At 43.5% G+C, this 20,450-nt stretch overlaps 3 protein-coding genes across 5 annotated transcripts; 2 read left to right on the top strand and 1 right to left on the bottom strand.

Moving 5' to 3' along the window:
• Positions 1–3,834: 3,834 nt before the first annotated feature.
• Positions 3,835–10,893, bottom strand: rrp9 (ribosomal RNA processing 9, U3 small nucleolar RNA binding protein). Of its 2 annotated transcripts, none has more exons than XM_072452448.1 (15): positions 10,669–10,893; positions 10,489–10,580; positions 10,287–10,399; positions 9,871–9,938; positions 9,751–9,792; positions 9,547–9,673; positions 8,490–8,614; positions 8,319–8,411; positions 8,071–8,171; positions 7,864–7,998; positions 7,279–7,341; positions 6,219–6,376; positions 6,064–6,143; positions 5,318–5,391; positions 3,835–4,021 (listed from the first exon to the last, which is right to left on the bottom strand). In XM_072452448.1, the coding sequence occupies exons 1-15, from the start codon at positions 10,747–10,749 to the stop codon at positions 3,916–3,918; spliced, it is 1,458 nt and encodes a 485-aa protein (XP_072308549.1). In that variant the 5' UTR covers positions 10,750–10,893; the 3' UTR covers positions 3,835–3,915. The 2 variants fall into 2 exon arrangements, with proteins under 2 accessions (XP_072308549.1, XP_072308550.1); XM_072452449.1 differs by having other exon boundaries at positions 6,231–6,376.
• A 115-nt stretch (positions 10,894–11,008) lies between these two features.
• LOC140365870 (uncharacterized) lies at positions 11,009–13,757 on the top strand. 2 transcript variants are annotated; one of them, XM_072452450.1, is made up of 6 exons: positions 11,009–11,316; positions 11,575–11,735; positions 11,822–11,975; positions 12,253–12,482; positions 12,994–13,225; positions 13,293–13,757. In XM_072452450.1, the coding sequence occupies exons 2-6, from the start codon at positions 11,580–11,582 to the stop codon at positions 13,526–13,528; spliced, it is 1,008 nt and encodes a 335-aa protein (XP_072308551.1). In that variant the 5' UTR covers positions 11,009–11,316; positions 11,575–11,579; the 3' UTR covers positions 13,529–13,757. The 2 variants fall into 2 exon arrangements, with proteins under 2 accessions (XP_072308551.1, XP_072308552.1); XM_072452451.1 differs by lacking the exon at positions 11,009–11,316 and having other exon boundaries at positions 11,433–11,735.
• A 708-nt stretch (positions 13,758–14,465) lies between these two features.
• LOC140366252 (probable G-protein coupled receptor) lies at positions 14,466–18,937 on the top strand. Its single transcript, XM_072452917.1, has 3 exons — positions 14,466–14,520; positions 16,041–16,434; positions 17,874–18,937. The coding sequence occupies exons 2-3, from the start codon at positions 16,087–16,089 to the stop codon at positions 18,795–18,797; spliced, it is 1,272 nt and encodes a 423-aa protein (XP_072309018.1). The 5' UTR covers positions 14,466–14,520; positions 16,041–16,086; the 3' UTR covers positions 18,798–18,937.
• Positions 18,938–20,450: the final 1,513 nt, after the last annotated feature.

The following is a 20,450-nucleotide window of genomic DNA, read 5'->3' as shown; positions in this document are numbered from 1 at the left end:
CGAGTGAGAGCGTAAGCGGCGAGTGAGAGCGTAAGCTGCTAGTGTGAGGGTAAGCGGCGAGTGAGAGCGTAAGCGGCGAGTGAGAGCGTAAGCTGCTAGTGTGAGGGTAAGCGGCGAGTGAGAGCGTAAGCGGCGAGTGAGAGCGTAAGCTGCGAGTGTGAGCGGCGAGTGAGAGCGTAAGCTGCGAGTGAGAGCCTAAGCGGCGAGTGAGAGCGTAAGCGGCGACATAAGCGGCGAGTGAGAGCGTAAGCGGCGAGTGAGAGCGTAAGCTGCTAGTGTGAGGGTAAGCGGCGAGTGAGAGCGTAAGCTGCTAGTGTGAGGGTAAGCGGCGAGTGAGAGCGTAAGCTGCTAGTGTGAGGGTAAGCGGCGAGTGAGAGCGTAAGCTGCTAGTGTGAGGGTAAGCGGCGAGTGAGAGCGTAAGCTGCTAGTGTGAGGGTAAGCGGCGAGTGAGAGCGTAAGCGGCGAGTGAGAGCGTAAGCTGCTAGTGTGAGGGTAAGCGGCGAGTGAGAGCGTAAGGGGCGAGTGAGAGCGTAAGCTGCTAGTGTGAGGGTAAGCGGCGAGTGAGAGCGTAAGCGGCGAGTGAGAGCGTAAGCTGCTAGTGTGAGGGTAAGCGGCGAGTGAGAGCGTAAGCGGCGAGTGAGAGCGTAAGCTGCGAGTGTGAGCGGCGAGTGAGAGCGTAAGCTGCGAGTGAGAGCCTAAGCGGCGAGTGAGAGCGTAAGCGGCGACATAAGCTGCGAGTGAGAGCGTAAGCTGCGAGTGAGAGCGTAAGCGGCGACGTAAGCTGCGAGTGAGAGCGTAAGCGGCGAGTGTGAGCGTAAGCGGCGAGTGAGAGCGTAAGCGGCGAGTGCGTAAGCTGCGAGTGAGAGCGTAAGCGGCGAGTGTGAGCGTAAACGGCGAGTGAGAGCGTAAGCGGCGAGTGCGTAAGCTGCGAGTGAGAGCGTAAGCGGCGAGTGTGAGCGTAAGCTGCTAGTGTGAGGGTAAGCGGCGAGTGAGAGCGTAAGCGGCGAGTGAGAGCGTAAGCTGCTAGTGTGAGGGTAAGCGGCGAGTGAGAGCGTAAGCGGCGAGTGAGAGCGTAAGCTGCTAGTGTGAGGGTAAGCGGCGAGTGAGAGCGTAAGCTGCTAGTGTGAGGGTAAGCGGCGAGTGAGAGCGTAAGCGGCGAGTGAGAGCGTAAGCTGCTAGTGTGAGGGTAAGCGGCGAGTGAGAGCGTAAGCGGCGAGTGAGAGCGTAAGCTGCTAGTGTGAGGGTAAGCGGCGAGTGAGAGCGTAAGCGGCGAGTGAGAGCGTAAGCTGCTAGTGTGAGGGTAAGCGGCGAGTGAGAGCGTAAGCGGCGAGTGAGAGCGTAAGCTGCGAGTGTGAGCGGCGAGTGAGAGCGTAAGCTGCGAGTGAGAGCCTAAGCGGCGAGTGAGAGCGTAAGCGGCGACATAAGCTGCGAGTGAGAGCGTAAGCTGCGAGTGAGAGCGTAAGCGGCGACGTAAGCTGCGAGTGAGAGCGTAAGCGGCGAGTGTGAGCGTAAGCGGCGAGTGAGAGCGTAAGCGGCGAGTGCGTAAGCTGCGAGTGAGAGCGTAAGCGGCGAGTGTGAGCGTAAACGGCGAGTGAGAGCGTAAGCGGCGAGTGCGTAAGCTGCGAGTGAGAGCGTAAGCGGCGAGTGTGAGCGTAAGCTGCTAGTGTGAGGGTAAGCGGCGAGTGAGAGCGTAAGCGGCGAGTGAGAGCGTAAGCTGCTAGTGTGAGGGTAAGCGGCGAGTGAGAGCGTAAGCGGCGAGTGAGAGCGTAAGCTGCTAGTGTGAGGGTAAGCGGCGAGTGAGAGCGTAAGCTGCTAGTGTGAGGGTAAGCGGCGAGTGAGAGCGTAAGCGGCGAGTGAGAGCGTAAGCTGCTAGTGTGAGGGTAAGCGGCGAGTGAGAGCGTAAGCTGCTAGTGTGAGGGTAAGCGCCGAGTGAGAGCGTAAGCGGCGAGTGAGAGCGTAAGCTGCTAGTGTGAGGGTAAGCGGCGAGTGAGAGCGTAAGCTGCTAGTGTGAGGGTAAGCGGCGAGTGAGAGCGTAAGCGGCGAGTGAGAGCGTAAGCTGCGAGTGTGAGCGGCGAGTGAGAGCGTAAGCTGCGAGTGAGAGCCTAAGCGGCGAGTGAGAGCGTAAGCGGCGACGTAAGCTGCGAGTGAGAGCGTAAGCTGCGAGTGAGAGCGTAAGCGGCGACGTAAGCTGCGAGTGAGAGCGTAAGCGGCGAGTGTGAGCGTAAGCGGCGAGTGAGAGCGTAAGCGGCGAGTGCGTAAGCTGCGAGTGAGAGCGTAAGCTGCTAGTGTGAGGGTAAGCGGCGAGTGAGAGCGTAAGCTGCTAGTGTGAGGGTAAGCGGCGAGTGAGAGCGTAAGCGGCGAGTGAGAGCGTAAGCTGCGAGTGTGAGCGGCGAGTGAGAGCGTAAGCTGCGAGTGAGAGCCTAAGCGGCGAGTGAGAGCGTAAGCGGCGACATAAGCTGCGAGTGAGAGCGTAAGCTGCGAGTGAGAGCGTAAGCGGCGACGTAAGCTGCGAGTGAGAGCGTAAGCGGCGAGTGTGAGCGTAAGCGGCGAGTGAGAGCGTAAGCGGCGAGTGCGTAAGCTGCGAGTGAGAGCGTAAGCGGCGAGTGTGAGCGTAAACGGCGAGTGAGAGCGTAAGCGGCGAGTGCGTAAGCGGCGAGTGAGAGCGTAAGCGGCGAGTGTGAGCGTAAGCTGCTAGTGTGAGGGTAAGCGGCGAGTGAGAGCGTAAGCGGCGAGTGAGAGCGTAAGCTGCTAGTGTGAGGGTAAGCGGCGAGTGAGAGCGTAAGCGGCGAGTGAGAGCGTAAGCTGCTAGTGTGAGGGTAAGCGGCGAATGAGAGCGTAAGCTGCTAGTGTGAGGGTAAGCGGCGAGTGAGAGCGTAAGCGGCGAGTGAGAGCGTAAGCTGCTAGTGTGAGGGTAAGCGGCGAGTGAGAGCGTTAGCTGCTAGTGTGAGGGTAAGCGGCGAGTGAGAGCGTAAGCGGCGAGTGAGAGCGTAAGCTGCTAGTGTGAGGGTAAGCGGCGAGTGAGAGCGTAAGCTGCTAGTGTGAGGGTAAGCGGCGAGTGAGAGCGTAAGCGGCGAGTGAGAGCGTAAGCTGCGAGTGTGAGCGGCGAGTGAGAGCGTGAGCTGCGAGTGAGAGCCTAAGCGGCGAGTGAGAGCGTAAGCGGCGACGTAAGCTGCGAGTGAGAGCGTAAGCTGCGAGTGAGAGCGTAAGCGGCGACGTAAGCTGCGAGTGAGAGCGTAAGCGGCGAGTGTGAGCGTAAGCGGCGAGTGAGAGCGTAAGCGGCGAGTGCGTAAGCTGCGAGTGAGAGCGTAAGCTGCGAGTGTGAGCGGCGAGTGAGAGCGTAAGCTGCGAGTGAGAGCCTAAGCGGCGAGTGAGAGCGTAAGCGGCGACGTAAGCTGCGAGTGAGAGCGTAAGCTGCGAGTGAGAGCGTAAGCGGCGACGTAAGCTGCGAGTGAGAGCGTAAGCGGCGAGTGTGAGCGTAAGCGGCGAGTGAGAGCGTAAGCGGCGAGTGCGTAAGCTGCGAGTGAGAGCGTAAGCGGCGAGTGTGAGCGTAAGCGGCGAGTGCGTAAGCTGCGAGTGAGAGCGTAAGCGGCGAGTGTGAGCGTAAGCGGCGAGTGTGAGCGTAAGCGGCGAGTGTGAGCGTAAGCGGCGAGTGTGAGCATAAGCTGCGAGTGCTAGCGGTGATACAGGAGAACTTATGAAAAGTGTGGCGTTCTCTGGCCCAATAACAAAATAATTAAATTTAAGATATGATATGGTGTGAATCAAATAGAAATGATAAATGACGATGTGACAGCTCATCTAACCCCGAAAGTCTGAAAATAAACACACCACAGAAAATAACATGTTCCGTATTTTATTTTCTAAATGATGAGTTTACAAAACATTTAAATCATAAATCCATAAAAACAAAACATGTCACGCCTCAGTCCCGCCGGCTTCTTCTGCGGTGGGCGGTTTCCTCTTCAGCGGAATGATATAAATCCCATTCTTTGCTTCTTTTAGTCGCCACCATCTGCCCAGTCTGCAAAAACACAGCACAATTAGTTTAAAACGGCACAAAGATATCAAGACAAAGAAAACACAAATCAGAAGTAATAAAATGTCTCCTTGAATTGCGCAAACATTTACAATTATTCAAGATAGTTTATTGAAGGAAAGCTCAGTGAACTGTAAATGTTTTTTGTCAGATTTCAGCTCGTTTTAACTCGTTTTAGCTGCAAAACAAAACCTGAGGTGTAGAGATGTCACAAGGGCTGCAACAATTACAAAAAAGCTTAGATTATCATTTTATTGCCTTGCTGATTAGTTTAATTTACATATATAATTAAAAAGATGTGAATCTGTGGTGCACGGAACGACTTGTGGCGCTTCAGTTCCTCTCTGACCTGCAGCGTCTAAAGCACAACAGAGAGAGCGGCGTGTTTTAAACTCATGAGCGCGACCGGGAAGTTTTGTTGTGTGAAAAAGCACGGTGTCCCGAGCTGCCACTCTAACCACAGCAACTAGTTCCGTGCTGCCCATCCCAGCCCCCGCGTCTTCGCCCCGCCACCGCGGACCCCCCGCACCACTCACGGCCCCCCGCGCTCCCCCACACAACAACTCTGCTTCCCAGTCACACTCGTGCGTTTAAAACACACCGCCCTCTCCTCTGTTGCACCTTGAAACAGCAAATACATCCATGGAAACAGCAGGAGGACGAGACCATGTTATAATAATCTGACGTGAAAGTCAGTCCGCGACGTCACGGAGGCTAAAGTGAACGGCACACGGAGCCAACGTGCAAAATGCAGCCACCGAAAAATGGTTTACAGAATGTACAATGGAATTAACCGATAATCGAAGAACTGATTACTCGATTACTAAAATAATCGATAGCTGCAGCCCTAGATGTCAAGTTTAAGTGTGACAATTATGAAAGCGATAGGTGCGTTTTATGATTGATACGTGGCAGGACAAATGATTTATCCACGCCACGAGGAAATATGATAAAAAAAAAATGCTGAAAAAAATCGTCCATACCACCTTTAAGTGGCGAGTACGGCTCAAAAAGTTCCCATTTACAGCTTTGTGGACCTTTGAATAAAATTGACAGATTTGCTGTTATTTTTCATTTAAAATCTTTGAGAACAGTTACTAACCACACTGACGCCGGAGGAAATGCAACTTTGTGAAGTACAAAAGGTCAGCGCAAACTTAAAAGCAGACGTGTAGATGCACACTGCCATCTAGTGGAGACGGCGCAAAGTGCGTGTTGAACGTGACATGACACCCGTTTAAGTCGTGTCCCGTTACCATGGAAATAAGCGAAGAGAGGTACCTGTGCTCCTGTCCCACGCCTGCCACAAGGAACTGACCCGAGCTGGAGAACTTCAGACTGTTCACAAAACCAGGCTGAGGAGAAATGCGTCATCTTTAGATTATAGGAGATATGTGCAACAAAACTGTATTCAATTCAAGAAAACAACCATGAAATCTTTATGTTGTACAGTTAAGGTTCTATTGACTGAATATTATGCTGTAATTACTTGTCCAGTGGAGTGGTGAAAACAGCTCCCATTACATCTTAAAATCAATACACAAGCGACAGTCTTTAAGAGTATAGAGCATCTTCAAGCCGGAGTGTCTGCTGGCAAAAGTGCAGCCTGGGATAAGATACTTAGAGGTGGAAGATACAGTATATCGAACTATATATAATGTTGCAATTGTTGTCTTAGAGATGTGCTAAATTAGAATACAGTCTATTAATCGACTATAATGTCTAGAGTAATTTTAAAATAAGGCGACATTAGTGACATTTTGGCCCTTTAGAGGTTAATTGTATGGGCCATTCACATTCCTTGAACCCAAATCCAGACATTTACAGGCACATTTAGCAGATTCCAGATGCAAAATATCATCTGAATGTTTTTTGTCCTCCCCTTCAGGAACCTTCTTTTATGTGATGAAATGTACCACGGAGTCTTTAACTTGGAAAATCCATTTGGCTGAAGTGTTGTATGTGTTGTACGTGTTGTACATGTTTAGGTACATTTAGTGGATGAAAAGTAGTTATTGCAGTTTTACCACGGGCACAGTGAACAGCCGCTCCATGCCTCTGTAGTAGGGGCCACACTTCCAGATCTGCACCTCAGAGCTGTGAGAACCTGCAGCAAACACACACAGAGTTGTGGTTCTGACACCGACAGTGAAGTGTGAACGGTTTAATAAAGCGCCCTCACAGCTGCAGGCACCTGAGGCAACGGTGTCAGAGTTTTGAAGCGCAGCCACCGACGTTATCCAGAGGGGGCGCTCCAGGCCAGGGTCACCATGACAACCGTGGGCCTGCTTCACCACGGCAACGGGCTTCTTCTTGTTCACGCTCCAGAGACACACCGAGCTGCAGTGACAAGAACAGGAGACAGAAACACAAGTGACTGTTAAAGGTAAAGCAAATACATTCAGCAGTAAACTATTTTAAAAGTTTATTTTTGAGATAGTATTAAAAGCTTTTTGACTGAAAACGGTACCAAAACGAAGACTTACAATACATTTCCATTCCCAAAGCACATTTTAGACATTCAGTTCAATTTATTTTAACTTTTATCATTGACTTACCCAGAATACATTAAATATTTGAGTGAATGACGAGTATTAGGCTACCCCAAATAAATTGTCTGTTTGCTGTAACCCATTTTTTCAAGTGGGTCGGTCGGTGGGTAAATTCTTATTTTTTTACTTTGAAGGCAAAAAAAAAATCTAAATGTTGTCTTTTTTTGTATTTTGATCGCGAAGGCGAGCGGGGGGAACATGCATCGGACACGGGCGCCGCCATGTTTGTTGTGATAATGCTGCTGGGCATGTTTCCCTCCCAGAATGCATAGCGTAAGTCAAATTTAAATGAAAACACACGATGACGCAGAACGGTATGAGCAGTGGCCAGCACAATGGCGCTGACAGAGCCAAATCAACATGTAAAAGGCAATATGGGTTCCCTCCTGCATGGTCTGTTCAATACAGAAACCTATGGAGGACCGAAAATGAAGACACACATGCGCTGCGCAATGCGTTATTTGTCCCTTGGGATGAAAGATAGGTTTACCGGCGCTATGAAATCCGGCGCTATGAAATCATTCTACACGGCGCTTTAGGAAAGACCGGTCGGTGAGTCAGCAAAATATTTGAAAAATAAAATATTTTTCCCCCCCTTCAGTCGGCTAGTTTTATACCGGGTCGGTCGGGTTACGGCAAACAGACATATCATTTGACTCAGCCTTACAGTATTACTGTTTTGTGACCTACCCATCGTCTGCTCCTGTTATCATGTGCTCCTCATTTATGAGTTGGACACAATCAATTGAACCACTGGAAAAAAAAAAAGAACAAAAAAAAGATGAGTTTCACACATAGCTATTTGACTAGAAAGTGAGACAAAATATACATATTGCATAATATTAATGCTGTACTCAAAATATCGTGACGGACGTAGCAAAATCCATACATAGACCGTGACACTTTTAAATAACAAATTCATTCAAGTTCTACACTTAGTAACTTGCTGAATCTGCTGAGCTGTTATTTTACAGTTTATGACATCACTTCTCATTTTAATTAAAAGGTGATATTTCTGCACTTTAGTGATTCATGTTAGACATTTCTCATTTGTCAGCTAATTAAACCTAAACTAATACATCTACAGACATGTTGTAACATATTTCTGTTGGATTTATCTTCATCTTCGGGACACACCATAAAATAAAAAGAGTCAATTTTGTCAATATCGCCCACCCCTAATCTCAGGTTTTAAAATGTATGAACAGTAAATGCATTAAACTGGGCACAACGTTGTATTACAACTTAGACAAACCGCAGACCAAAAAGCCTCACTTGTGTCCGTGAAACACGAGCTGTGACTCCTCCGTGACCTTCCACACTCTGACGGTGCCATCCCGACCGCCGACCGTCGCACATCGCTCACGACTCAAGCTGTCCAGCCCCATGATGGCGTCCTGATGTCCAAATCTACAACCACAACATATTTTCAGATGCCACAAATTCGACACCAACGAGACTTGGGATCCATCTGCCACTCACAGCGTTTCCACGTAGGCATTTTCATCCACGTTCCAGACTTTCACAGATCGATCGTGTGACGCGCTGTACAAATCGTGGGATCCTCTTCTGAACGCAAGCCCCTGGGGAAATGAAAAACAAGCAATATTAATGAAGAGAATGTACTAAACTGTTTAACTGTAGTGAAGTAAGTGTGCTGCTCTAGATCTTTAAACATAGTTCTAACTGACTTGTTCATTACTTAACACAGAACTTAGAGGTGAACTTACAGACACCGGACCTTTGTGCCCTGTAAACTTGTAGAGATGTTTACACGTGTCAGCTTCCCAAATCATGATTAATTTATTCATATCGCCGGTAGCCTGCAGAAAAATGCTCATGTCAAAGAACGTTTCCTTAAAATAACAAGTACGTGTTTAATTAGTATTCCTGCTGCTCACCAAATACTTTCCATCAGACGAAATGGTCATACTCAAGATGCAGGCAGCGTGTCCCGCCTGCTGCTCTCCGGAGCCTTTTCTTACACCCTTAATTGTATGTAGCCTCTTTCCACTTGAAAAGTCCCCTACAACGAAAAAACAAGATTAGAAAAAAAAGTTATGATTTTCAAACGAGACCTGGAGACAGCATACCACCGCACACATTATACACAAATCTCTCAAATTCAATATCTCGTATAACATTTTACTACTCTGACTGGAATTAATATTCATCTTTTATGACTGGATTGGAATTTTGGATAATAACGAATAAAGCGCTTATCTAAACACTCATTAGGGCTGCAACAAACGATTACTTTGGTGGTCGCGTACATAAGTCAGCGATACATTTTTCAATCAGTCAACTTGTCAAACACTATTGTTCTTTGAGATTTTCCGGCCCAAACGCTTCATTAATCAAGACAGTTGTAGCGTAAAAATGGTAGAGTATACGGACAATCAAATGGTCGAGGCCTGGAGGAAAACCCATAACACTGGAGAGCTAACAACCACACTGCCTTAAACCACTGCACCACAGGCAAGTACTTCAAAACACCCTAATAAAAGGTTGTAATGTGGTGGCTGAAGGCTTCTAGATACATATTTACAAATTAAGTGTAATACTGACCGAACAGTGTTGATTTTTTTTTTTCTTACATTTTAATATTCTAAATGTGGGTTTTAGAGTCTGTTTAGTCCTGATAACGACTATAATTACAAACATGTGGGCTTTGTCAAAACTAGTGCAAGAAAGTACAATTATCTTGGTATTGAAATGTCAGTCATTGGTCTGAAACATTGACGTAAAAAGAGCATTTCTAAATTGTCACTATGGTATGGAGAATCAAGTATATGCCTTAGTATTTGAATCGAGATAGATACTTTAGTATCATGAGCTAGTCAAGATGGCAATTTCATGCATTTCTCAGTCACTCCATGACAATATAATTTCACACTTGCAGTTACCAAGTTAGCTTATTAAAACTTAACTCGCTTTTCATATTTCAAGCACACGTACATTTAATGATGGAGCAGTCTTTAGAAGCAGAGAAGATGTATTTTTCATCAGACGAGATGACCAGACAAGTGACGGGGAGTTTGTGACCCCTTAAAACACGGACTTCTGAGGCGTCAGGCGGCAATAACTACAATGAGGAAATATGCAATCACATTAGATGAACTGGACAAGCTAAATGTGAGCTGCTATTGTTAATATACTTACATCTTTAGCAATAAGTCGCTGGAGTTTTCCTTTCTGTTCAAGCTACAGTTAATGGCAAATATAACCGTTAGTTTGTATTGGAATTACAGAAATGCATAGAATAAAAGTGACATTACTTACAACTTCTTCTTGAAGCCGTCCTGCTATCAAATCTGTCTCAAAGGACTCATCATCGTCCTTTTTCTCATCTGAAATTACATTAAAAGTTAGTACAGAGTATTCACATCACTGCTCAAGTGGGAGCCCACCATCAGCTCCCTCATCATGAGGGCCCAGCAGAGGATGTACTTCCTGCGGCAGCTGAAGCCAAGCTTTGCACAACCCTTTTTTTATTTTATACATGTTTTATTATTGCTCTCGTTGTATGTTGCAACATATCACCAAAGCAAGTTCCTATGTTTGTGAATTTTCTTAATTGGCAACAATGGCAATAAACCTTTTCTAATTCTGAGAGAGATATATCTATATTTATATATCTATATCTTTATCTATATATCTATAAAATATCTATATCTACACTGGAATTAAACTCTTACCTTCTTCTTTCAGCTGGTCAAGGTACTTCTTTGCTAATCTAAGCTTCTTTTCTTGTGGCGTTTCATCATAATCGAACTCTTCTCTAACCCGTTTCTTCTTTGGCACAGCAGCACTACAGAAATACAAATTAAACAGTTTCTTTAGGGAGACTGTTTTTTACGACAGCAGTTGTGTGTCGTAAAAAATATATGCGAGACAAACCTTTCTGTTTCAGAGTCGCTGGAGATTTCCTCGTTGTGTTTACTGGGCTTCTTGAGTTTGGTGTTAGCTTTACCACCAGTGTCTCCTTCATTCTGCAAGAGAAATTAGTGTTTTGTAATGAATAACCAAGAGTACTCTGGTAGATGGGTGCGTTAGCTGCTCAGCTAACAGTCCACTTACCTTTCGTTTAGACCCCGTGAATTTGCGCTTTTTGGCCAAATTGGGGTTTTCTTTTCCCTTGATAAAAAATGACGACGCCATCGCGCAATGGTCCCCGCGTCAAATCAAAGTAGATTAGAAGTGTAAATTAGATCCTTCTTCAACTTCTATCATCAACATTAAACCCACATGTATAAACGCGCACGCCAACCAAACCAGGAAGGTAAGTGTGCATGTCTGAACGCTAATTCGTCCCTTTGCCATAAGTCCCGCCTTTCACGGGAATTGAGCGATTTCATTCGATGGATATTTATTTTGGCCGAGCAGGAAATTGTACTGTAGCAAAATACTTCCCTCGGGGAAGGCGCTGTGTGTAATATTGTTCCGCACCCAGTTGTAAACATTTTAAAATTCAATACTCGTCTTCACGTGAAGGTGGATACAGTCTGAGGCTCTTGTTAAATACGACAACGACATTTCCAACATATTCATACAAAATGTCACAGCACGGGCTTTACAAATACGCCTTTACTAAACGGGACAAATCAACTGTAGTACTGCAGTAGTAGTACTACTTCCTCTACTACGCAGTATTTCCATTTACTGCGCAGTCTTTGTCCTCAGAGACTGACATTGCTGTTTGTACACGGGGTCGAGGCATACGCACAGGTGAGGTCCTTCTCAGAGGTTTCACACGCTGCACACACGTGCTTTTATCCCATACAGACAGATGGACCCCAGAGGCGTAGGACATTGTGAAGACTGGAAGGAGGGGACGGGTAGACGGGGGTGGGGATGCGACGTGGAAACCAGAGCAAACTTATTTATAGATTTTCTTTAACCCGTGAAGATTATCTAAATTTGTTCATCCTTGAAATATTTCAGTCTTTGCTGATACACTTGTGAGCTCACATGCCTCTTTCTCAGACTCAATGCCACCCAAGAGAGATGCGGGGGCCCCTTCAACAGCTCCCCCAGTGAAGATGATCAAGATCGGCACAGACGGACAAGAGTATGGCTGTGATCCAGATGAGAACAGGTACAGACTGACAGAGGAGGGCGCCTACTCCCCTTATGTCAACAATGAGGTGAGACATTACCATAAAGCCCATGAACCACAGGTATTAACCCCCTGTGCTCAGGTCTTTTATTATTTATGTCTTTGTGGCTGCAGAATGAGAATGTTTTTGATGAAGAGAACATCACCAGCACTGGCCTCAGAACAGACACCATCAGTCTCCTCATGAAGATCGAGCAGCTCCAGGCTCAACTCAAGTACGAGCGCAGGTGTAGGATCCTGGCAGAGAGAGAGCTACGGGAGCTCAAAGGTACAGTTTACTTTACCACAGCTGTTCACTCAAAAAATATTACACAAGAACTATATTTGATGCAGTGGACTAAATTGTCACTTCTTTTACTGTATTATATTGTTTTCAGTGAGTTATTTTTATGGGAAATGCAAAATAAACTTTACTCCAGTTCCTTACAATGGAATCCAATTGGACTGACCCATTAGTGAAGCCTAATTATTCACTTCTGCCTTTATGTAGCCATTACTTTTAATTATTTTTGCGCATTATTTTTTTGCGATTTGAATTTTTCCAGAGATGAACACCCTGATGATGCAGATGCGGCACACAGCCCACGAGCTGAGAGTAACTTTGGATCATGTTCTTCAAACAAACGAGCCTCCTGCCACACAGTCCAAAGCTCCGGACGAGTCCATGTCCTACATGTCGGAACCCGACACAGACATGAGAGCAGCTCATAACATGCAGCCCGAAGTGCACAATGCGCCATCTACCCACACGATGCCAGTGCAGGATCTCCCAGAGGTGAGGCCCAAACATCAGACATTCAAAAGGCTGATGTTCAGGTCTAAGTTTGATTTAGGAACAATCCACATCTCTCGTTTAATGATGAATGAAGGATAATGATTTTATGGAATCAGTCCAATATAAAAAAAAAAAATCTAAGCCACTGACTTTCTGTCAGTATATGTATATGTAGCAGGATTCATCAATAAAGTTTAAAATTATCATGGACCTCATAAGCTGTGTTTACACAACACTACAGCAGTTGCCTCGGAGGGCGACACTGAAAAACAGATTAAACAATGTTCATAGAGACTTTGCAATGTCCCAGCATCCCGTGTCCTTAGACCCTACTTCTCGGCCAGGAAAAACTACAACATTAGAAATAATATAATATAATATATATTATTTTATATATTATACACACTAACCTGTACAATATCACCTTATAATATTTCTTGAAGCCTATGATGTCCATCATCATTTTAAACTTTATTGTTGACTCCTGCTGCATTTAATATGTTTTTTCCAGGACGATGAGAATTATCTATACCTGGCGGAGAATATCCGCGTGCCTAGGAATCTGTACGAGCGAATAGCGGAGATCGAGGACTATAAGAAGTACACAGGCGCATTGCTCATGATGCTTTTCGACAGAGACACTTTAGCCACACACTCCCTACAGGGACGTAGAGGCACCCTCAGCGGATCAGACGACTCCCAAAAACCACAACTACCACCGGACATCCTCAGAAATATAATTGGTAAGCCTAATTGTTGAATTAATTTATGCCTCTTTATTTTAATACATTTCAATTGTTCTCTTTTCAGAACACATTTCAAGTAAGTTTGGTGTTGACCACGGTCTTATTAAAACTGCAATCAGGACAAAGTTGAATAATGAGGACAAACTGTTCAAGAAAAGGCATGGGTTGGGCAAATCGGAAAATAAAATAGCTCCCGTCTTTTGTCCAGAGATATTGAACAAATGTGAACCTAAAATAGAACCATCCTATTTCCCACTTCTGCCTGAAGTTGTTGACAATGGAGGGGATTTACAGAAGTAACTTTTCATTCAAATGAAGACTTTAGCCTTTTCTGTACAACTGTTCTATAGTATTGTTCAGCACATGTAATGCAACTTTACACTGTAATTCTAGACCTCCTCAGAAATATTTAGCACCTGTTTTGTCCACTGTGTGCATTAACCTGTGACCAAACAAAGCTGTCTAACAGCATCTTGAAATGTAGTCCAACTAAGTGTTCTTAATACAGTTTACTTCTTCAAGCTCGTAATGTCTCTATCAGGTTTGTGACTTTTGTCTTGGTAACTATATTCAGTGCATAGCAATAGTCATATAGAGGCCTTAGACTGTAATATACTGAAAATATAATGGATGCAGAATGTGTCCTGTCATTATGACAAATTGTGCATTACAAAGTGATACTGTGATATTACGTAATACACAATAATCTCTTGTTAATCAATTAACCTCTCACTGTGCGGATGTATTTTGTTACATATGGTTCAATAAAGTGGAAAAAGTAAGGCTGTTCCTTGTTTTATTTACTGGGTCAATATTGAGTATGTGGGGGCTTTGCTTATCCAACAGAGGTCAGCACTGAGTCTTACAACCCTGTCAGTTCAAGCTTTTTGTTTCCACATCAAACCTTGAAATGCATATACTTTTAATTACATTTTTTAATGTGGTGTTTGGAGACAGGACAGTTGGGACGTGAAGTGCCTGAAGGATCTGAACCATCAGCTCCGCCCCTGATGAGCCAGGTTCCCGCCCCCTCCTGCTCCTCTCTGGACAGTGCAGTCTCTGCACTGCAGCGCATCACCTCTGATATCAAGACTGCTCCCTGAGACACTATCCCCAGAGACACGCTATTATTTATTTATTTTCATTTTGTTTGAAGGAATCTGGATAGTTTTTTTCTTAATCAGGCAATTGTGATTTTTGAGGTTTTGGTCTGATCTGTTCCTCTATAAAACGTCTTTGCATTTGCAACACTTTTGGAAAATCCCAGAGAAGAACAGCCCGTATTACAACAAGTAAGAATTTAAGAATACAGATATTACTTTTGTGCCTGAAAGTTTTAATGTTCTACTATATCAATGTTAAGAAGACGTTTTATATTATTTCATTCATGGCTGTAACTTTAAGGGTTTTTAATTTGAACAAAGCTTAATTCACATTTCATTTTTACATTTTATTATTTTGATGCTTAAAGGAGTACATTTTCTAATCCGCCACCTTGTGTCCATGGAGATGCTATTGGTTTACATGGAATGTTACACAATATAGCATTAAACATATTTATTAAATAACTTACTGTTGAACATGTAAGGGAAAGCAATACCATCTCCTTGAGACCAGCTGGTTGTGGAACCTCACCAGAAAAGTTACTTTGAGCACCTTCCAACTGCTGTCCAGGATTAGACCTATACCTGGATCTTAGACCTGGTTTAGTCCTGCTTTAGACCCCAATATTGTGTATACATCTTGGTTTGGAATCATTTAGGTCCTTTAATAATTTGATTGGCAGTCATATGCATTTTTTCAAGTGTGAATATTTTTGTCTATGATATGTTTCAGTGCAGGAGGAGCACACTATAAGCAGCACATCCTTACATAATGTGGATGTACATGTTGCCGCTTCCCCTGAGGTTAAATCAAACATGGCAGGGGTGTTCCGGCAGGAGATTACGGCTCTCCATCATTTACTCGTTGGCAGTAAGAGAGCACATGGATTTAGGACACCAGCCTGAAACCTGCCCCTCGAGGGCTTAATATTAATTCTATATCAGAGGTGGAAAGTAACTAACAACAAAGTACATGGTAGAAAAGGTGTCAACAGTTCACACTGTTTATGAAAAAAGTAATGTTCAATCTAAAGGTACTGGTTTGAGGATCAACTGCCCTGAGCAAGTCCTGGCCTAATGGGTGAGTTATATATTCACTGGTAATATCAACCAAAATTAAACTTGTTCTTGGAAGCAATCTATAACAATTGTATTGGCACTTTGAAATGAATACCTCTTTCTGCTGAATTTGTTTTAATTTTTCTTTCAGCTTTAATGTACTACTATTATAACATGCTGTGACACAGGCCCATATCTGTGTCTCTTTGGTGAGGGCTCTTTCTTCTTATTGCACCGAGCAGGGACTCTGAACTCATACTAATCACTAAAGAATCATGCAGCTGGACAACACAAGCCCACTCAGTATCTTTCATCTCAAAAGGGTGACCGAAAGGGTAGAAGTACAAAATTATATTCCTGTAGCTACTTGTTCTGTTAATTAAATGTGATTTAAGTTTTGTGATTTTATTTTGGAGTTTAACAAAGAATCGTCAACATCTTCAAAGAACAGTCTCTAGGCCAAAAAAATAAATCAGATAGGGAAAGTAGTCTTTAAATGTGACTATTTTGTGGTGTTTTGGATCAATAAGTTTAGATCATTTGTTACATTTGTGTAAATGATCAAGTTCAACATACATTGATTGGACTTTCTTTGTATTAAATCATTACATTGACACTAAAAACAACACTGTTGTTATTTTTCAACACAGACAAGCTCCAGGGATCCATGCAGCTTGTGGCCCAAGACCATGAACGATGGAGGAGAACGGTTCATTCGTGAGTCCTGAGTACAATGGCAGTATCGTAGTATGGGTGACTCTGCCTTCACTCGCCAGCAGGCAGCTCAGCAGCACTCCCACCTCCAAAACCTCCATCAAGGGCCTGATTGGTATATTTTTTATGGTGATCTTGAACATCCTCGCTCTTGTGGCCAACACTGCTGTCCTAGTGGCGGTTGTCAAAGCCCCACACCTCAGGAAGTTTGCGTTTGTGTGTCATCTCTGTGCCGTGGACCTGCTGAGTGCCGCGCTGCTGATGCCGCTGGGAATTCTAGTCAGCTCTCCATACTTTGCTGCGGTACTCTTCACTGTTTTGGAGTGCCAGGTAATCATTGTCCCACGTGTAGTCATTACCTTGTTAGTTTCCTCGAAATTCCAAATACATGACACCAAAAGGTTGTGTTTATGTGACGTCACAACCTATTAGAAAGCTGGTCAGATTTATATGGTAAACTTTGTCACAATGCAGAGGTTTTGTGTATTACATCCATATGGAATAAAAACTGGCCCAAAGTTTAGCGTTTTCTCTCTCAAAGCAAATAAACAAAAGTAGTGATTGTTGTCGGTTGAAAGGAGTAATCATAAGACAACCATAAGATTTGTGGGTTTTCAGTTTGTATGATGTTTGTATGCAAACCTCCCATAAAGTCGTAGAAAAAGATTCACTTGTAGTCATCTGGACACTGTTTTTAGAAAAATAAACCGTTTCCACTCTCATCCAAGAGTTATTCTCAATCTGCGAATCGAGTCTGGGAACTCAGATATTTATCCCTACTCTGAGTAAGCCCTGCCCACCGGGCGAGACCTCCTGGTAAAGGGAGTTTTTGGTTTCACTTGAGACTCCCATAAAGTTATATATATAAGATAAGTTATATATCTTATATAAAGATAAATATTTATAACATTTAAAAGGGAAATATTATGTCAAATTAACTTTTATGAACTGTTTCCTCATCATTAACTTAGTCAGCATTGAATTATGATTGATTCCTGCACATTTGAGTAAGCCTTTATTCATCTTGTATTTTTCAATTCTTCAAAAAACACAAACAAGAAATGGAATAAGACCAGAGAGAGAATAGACAAAAGAAAAAAATCACATGATATCAAATTAAAAGCACACAAACTCCAAAATAAATGTCAGGTTAGAAATGTGTCCAAATGTAATCTTCTCGATAGTACGTACAGTAGTAATAATGTCGGTCCAGTCCTTAATTGGTGGTGCAGTTTGAGTCATCAATATGTTTTCCTTTTTGCTCTTTTGTTTCTTTTTTTTGTTCTTTCCTGTCGCCACGAGTATAGAGCTAAGACGGTTGACGCTTTGTTTTACCATGAACAAAATGTTAAATAATGCTCATACTTTTGCTACGTACAGTTTGTTATAGATTATATTAATAGGATTAAAAACTAAAACAACAAAAAAACAAGAAACAACACAATGCCGTCTTCTTTAATATATTGGAATCATAGTTCAAAAGTAATGTTTACTTCACTAAACTGAGATCTGAAATGATCAGAATTAAATGATGTTGTAGAGATGTCTTGTAGGCTTCTTATACAGATTTGTCACACATTAGGACCTCTTACGACAAAGACTATTGCTTCACACTGTAACTGTCATGAAGTGAACAAACAACGACTTCATTGTTGCACTTTAAGAGGCTTGTCAAGCTTGGGAAGACATAATTATATTTTTTAAAAGAGTGAATAAACAACCACATTGCAGTATTTATTATTCTAACACATTTTGTAAATGTATCTCAGATGTACATCTTCCTCAATGTGACCCTCGTTGCGGCCTCCATCTTCACCATCACCGTCATCAGTGTGGAGAGGTACTACTACATTGTTCACCCGATGCACTACGAGGTGAAGATGACCCTCCGCCTCACCTCTGTCGTCATGGCAATAGTGTGGATCGCTTCTCTGGCTCTGGGGTTGACCACGGTTTTCAGCTGGCCCCCCTCCAGTGGGCAAAGCACAATCCCCCCTGCTAACTGCGCTCTACACTGGGGCCATAGTAAACACAGACAAGTCTTCTCTGTCTTTTTCAGCGTCATGTGTTTCCTTGTACCAGCGCTGGTCATTTTTACTGTTTATTGTAACATTTATAAAGTGGCAAGAGTCGCTGCCCGCCAACATGGACCACTGCCTTCTTGGACGCAAAACAAGCAAAGATCTGACTCCATCAACAGCCAGACGACTATAATCACAACACAAACTGCTCCTCTTAGACTTGTCCGGGATAGGCCTTTCGGAGGGGGCAAAGCAGCACTCACTCTCATAGTTATTGTGGGGCAATTTCTTGTGTGCTGGTTGCCTTATTTTGCATTCCACTTCCATGTCAGTGTCAACACAACATCACAAATCCCAGATGACTTGGATGAATCTGTCACCTGGTTGGCATATTCCTCCTTTGCCATGAATCCTTTCTTCTATGGGCTTCTGAACAGACAGATCAGAGAGGAGCTGTGCAAACTGAGGCGATGTTACTCGGGACAACCCATAGATTTGGTGTCTAGTCACGAAGGTTCAGGTCATGAGAACTTTATGCAGTTTCTGCACCGGACAAGCTGCACAGTGGACACCAGGGCGAGCTTCACTGCCTCCACCCCCAGGAGCACCCTGGACCAGATGGGACGGAGTGGGTTTAGGATACCAGGACAAATACCAGAGGAGTTCACTTAGGTTCAGCTATACTAGTTTTGTATACTAGGCTGCTATATTGTAGGCTATATCAACTGCCTTGTCTGACTGTCTGTTTTTTGTTCAAATAAAGACAGTGTTTCTTATTGATACATAGCATGTATGAAAGGTGCTTTAGACAATTAAAATCACCGACCCACCTACAATCAGTAAACCTACAGTATACTGTGTTTTGTGAAGCACTTTGTGACCTCTGTCTGTGAAAGGTGCTATATCAATAAAATTTACTTACTTACCTACTTAATCACCCAACACCACTGTCAAGTAAAAGTAACTCATAAAAAAATAAATTCCCTTTACATTGCAGTTTTTCAAGTGTGCTTTTTATTTATTTTTTTATTTTTTAAAGGGGACTTCCAATGTCAAAAATATTTTTATGAGTTTTCAACCATATTATAACAGTGTTCCCTCGCTATAAGCTTGCATGCATGTTTGAGTAATCCTGTATTGTCCTACGTTCCTCTCACCTACCCCCTATCCTCACCCTCTGCTCTGTTCTTACTTGCAGTTATTCCAAACAATCTGATTGGTTAGGTTAAAAAATGCCACATAGCCTTTTCTTCAACAATGAAAACATGTGAGTTAAAAAAGTTCTGCTTTCTACAGTGACATTTGACAAAGGGGCGGAGCTTATCTCTTCTGCAGTTTTGACAGGAAGTCAATGGACCTATCTCTATTATTGTGCTCCCTTCAAAGTGCGCTGTTTAAAACACTTTTTCTTTTTTTTTTACTTTTTATGTTCTAAACATAAAACAACAAAAACAAAGATAAAACAAACAAATAAACACACACAAAATAAAAATAAATATTTTCATGTTGTGGAGGGAGGGGGAGGCATTCTACTACAGACACCTGTGGGTCATCCAGACCCAAACATAGTTTTTATATTGTATTATATTGTTTAATCCCATTTTAGACGTGGCTTTGTCCTAGTTTATATCTAGAAGAGTCCAGTTTCAGACCTGATTTAATCTGGTGGTACTTGGAAAGATAAATGTTTTCTTAGGTGGTACTTGATGTGAAAGGTTTGAGAGCCACTGCTCTATGTATATTATAAATTTATACCAAAAAATAGCATAACATGTCTTTAATGATTTGGCTGGACTATTCTGGTTTGTCAAGACACTGTATTACAACTGTAAAAATGTATAACCATAACCATGGCTGTTCATGTAGGAGATGTCTCTGATCTTACAGAATTATAAATGTGCACATTGACCAGACTATACTGTTTTCCTTCATAGTGGCAAATATCCAATGTCTGTTCTGTCAGTTTAGAGCCAGTGACTGGTCCAGTGCACACGATTACATAAGAAGAAAATACCATTTCATAGCAACTCAAAGGGCAGCACTAATACTTGTCACCGGTAAATATATTTACAAAAGATTACCATAATGGACATTTATGACCATTTTCCTCACCAGGACACTGTGTCACACTGTGTCACGCGGTGTCACACAGGTAGCACTAGACCGATACATAAAACATATATTAGTGAATTTTGATATTATGAGCAAAGTTGAGTGTTAAAGGAAAACTTCTTAGACAAGAGGTGTAATCCCTCATTTGTCCAGAATGATTCCATTGAAGAAAAAAATGAAGTTGAAGTCATCTGGACTCTCACTTTCAAAACT

The sequence above is a fragment of the Eucyclogobius newberryi genome, unplaced genomic scaffold (genome assembly GCF_026437365.1).
Source record: "Eucyclogobius newberryi isolate DKJ021-1_F unplaced genomic scaffold, fEucNew1.0.hap1 SCAF_19, whole genome shotgun sequence".
Taxonomy (NCBI): domain Eukaryota; kingdom Metazoa; phylum Chordata; class Actinopteri; order Gobiiformes; family Gobiidae; genus Eucyclogobius; species Eucyclogobius newberryi.
The sequence above is the reverse complement of the archived record's forward strand: the minus strand, read 5'-3'. Positions and strand labels throughout refer to the sequence as shown.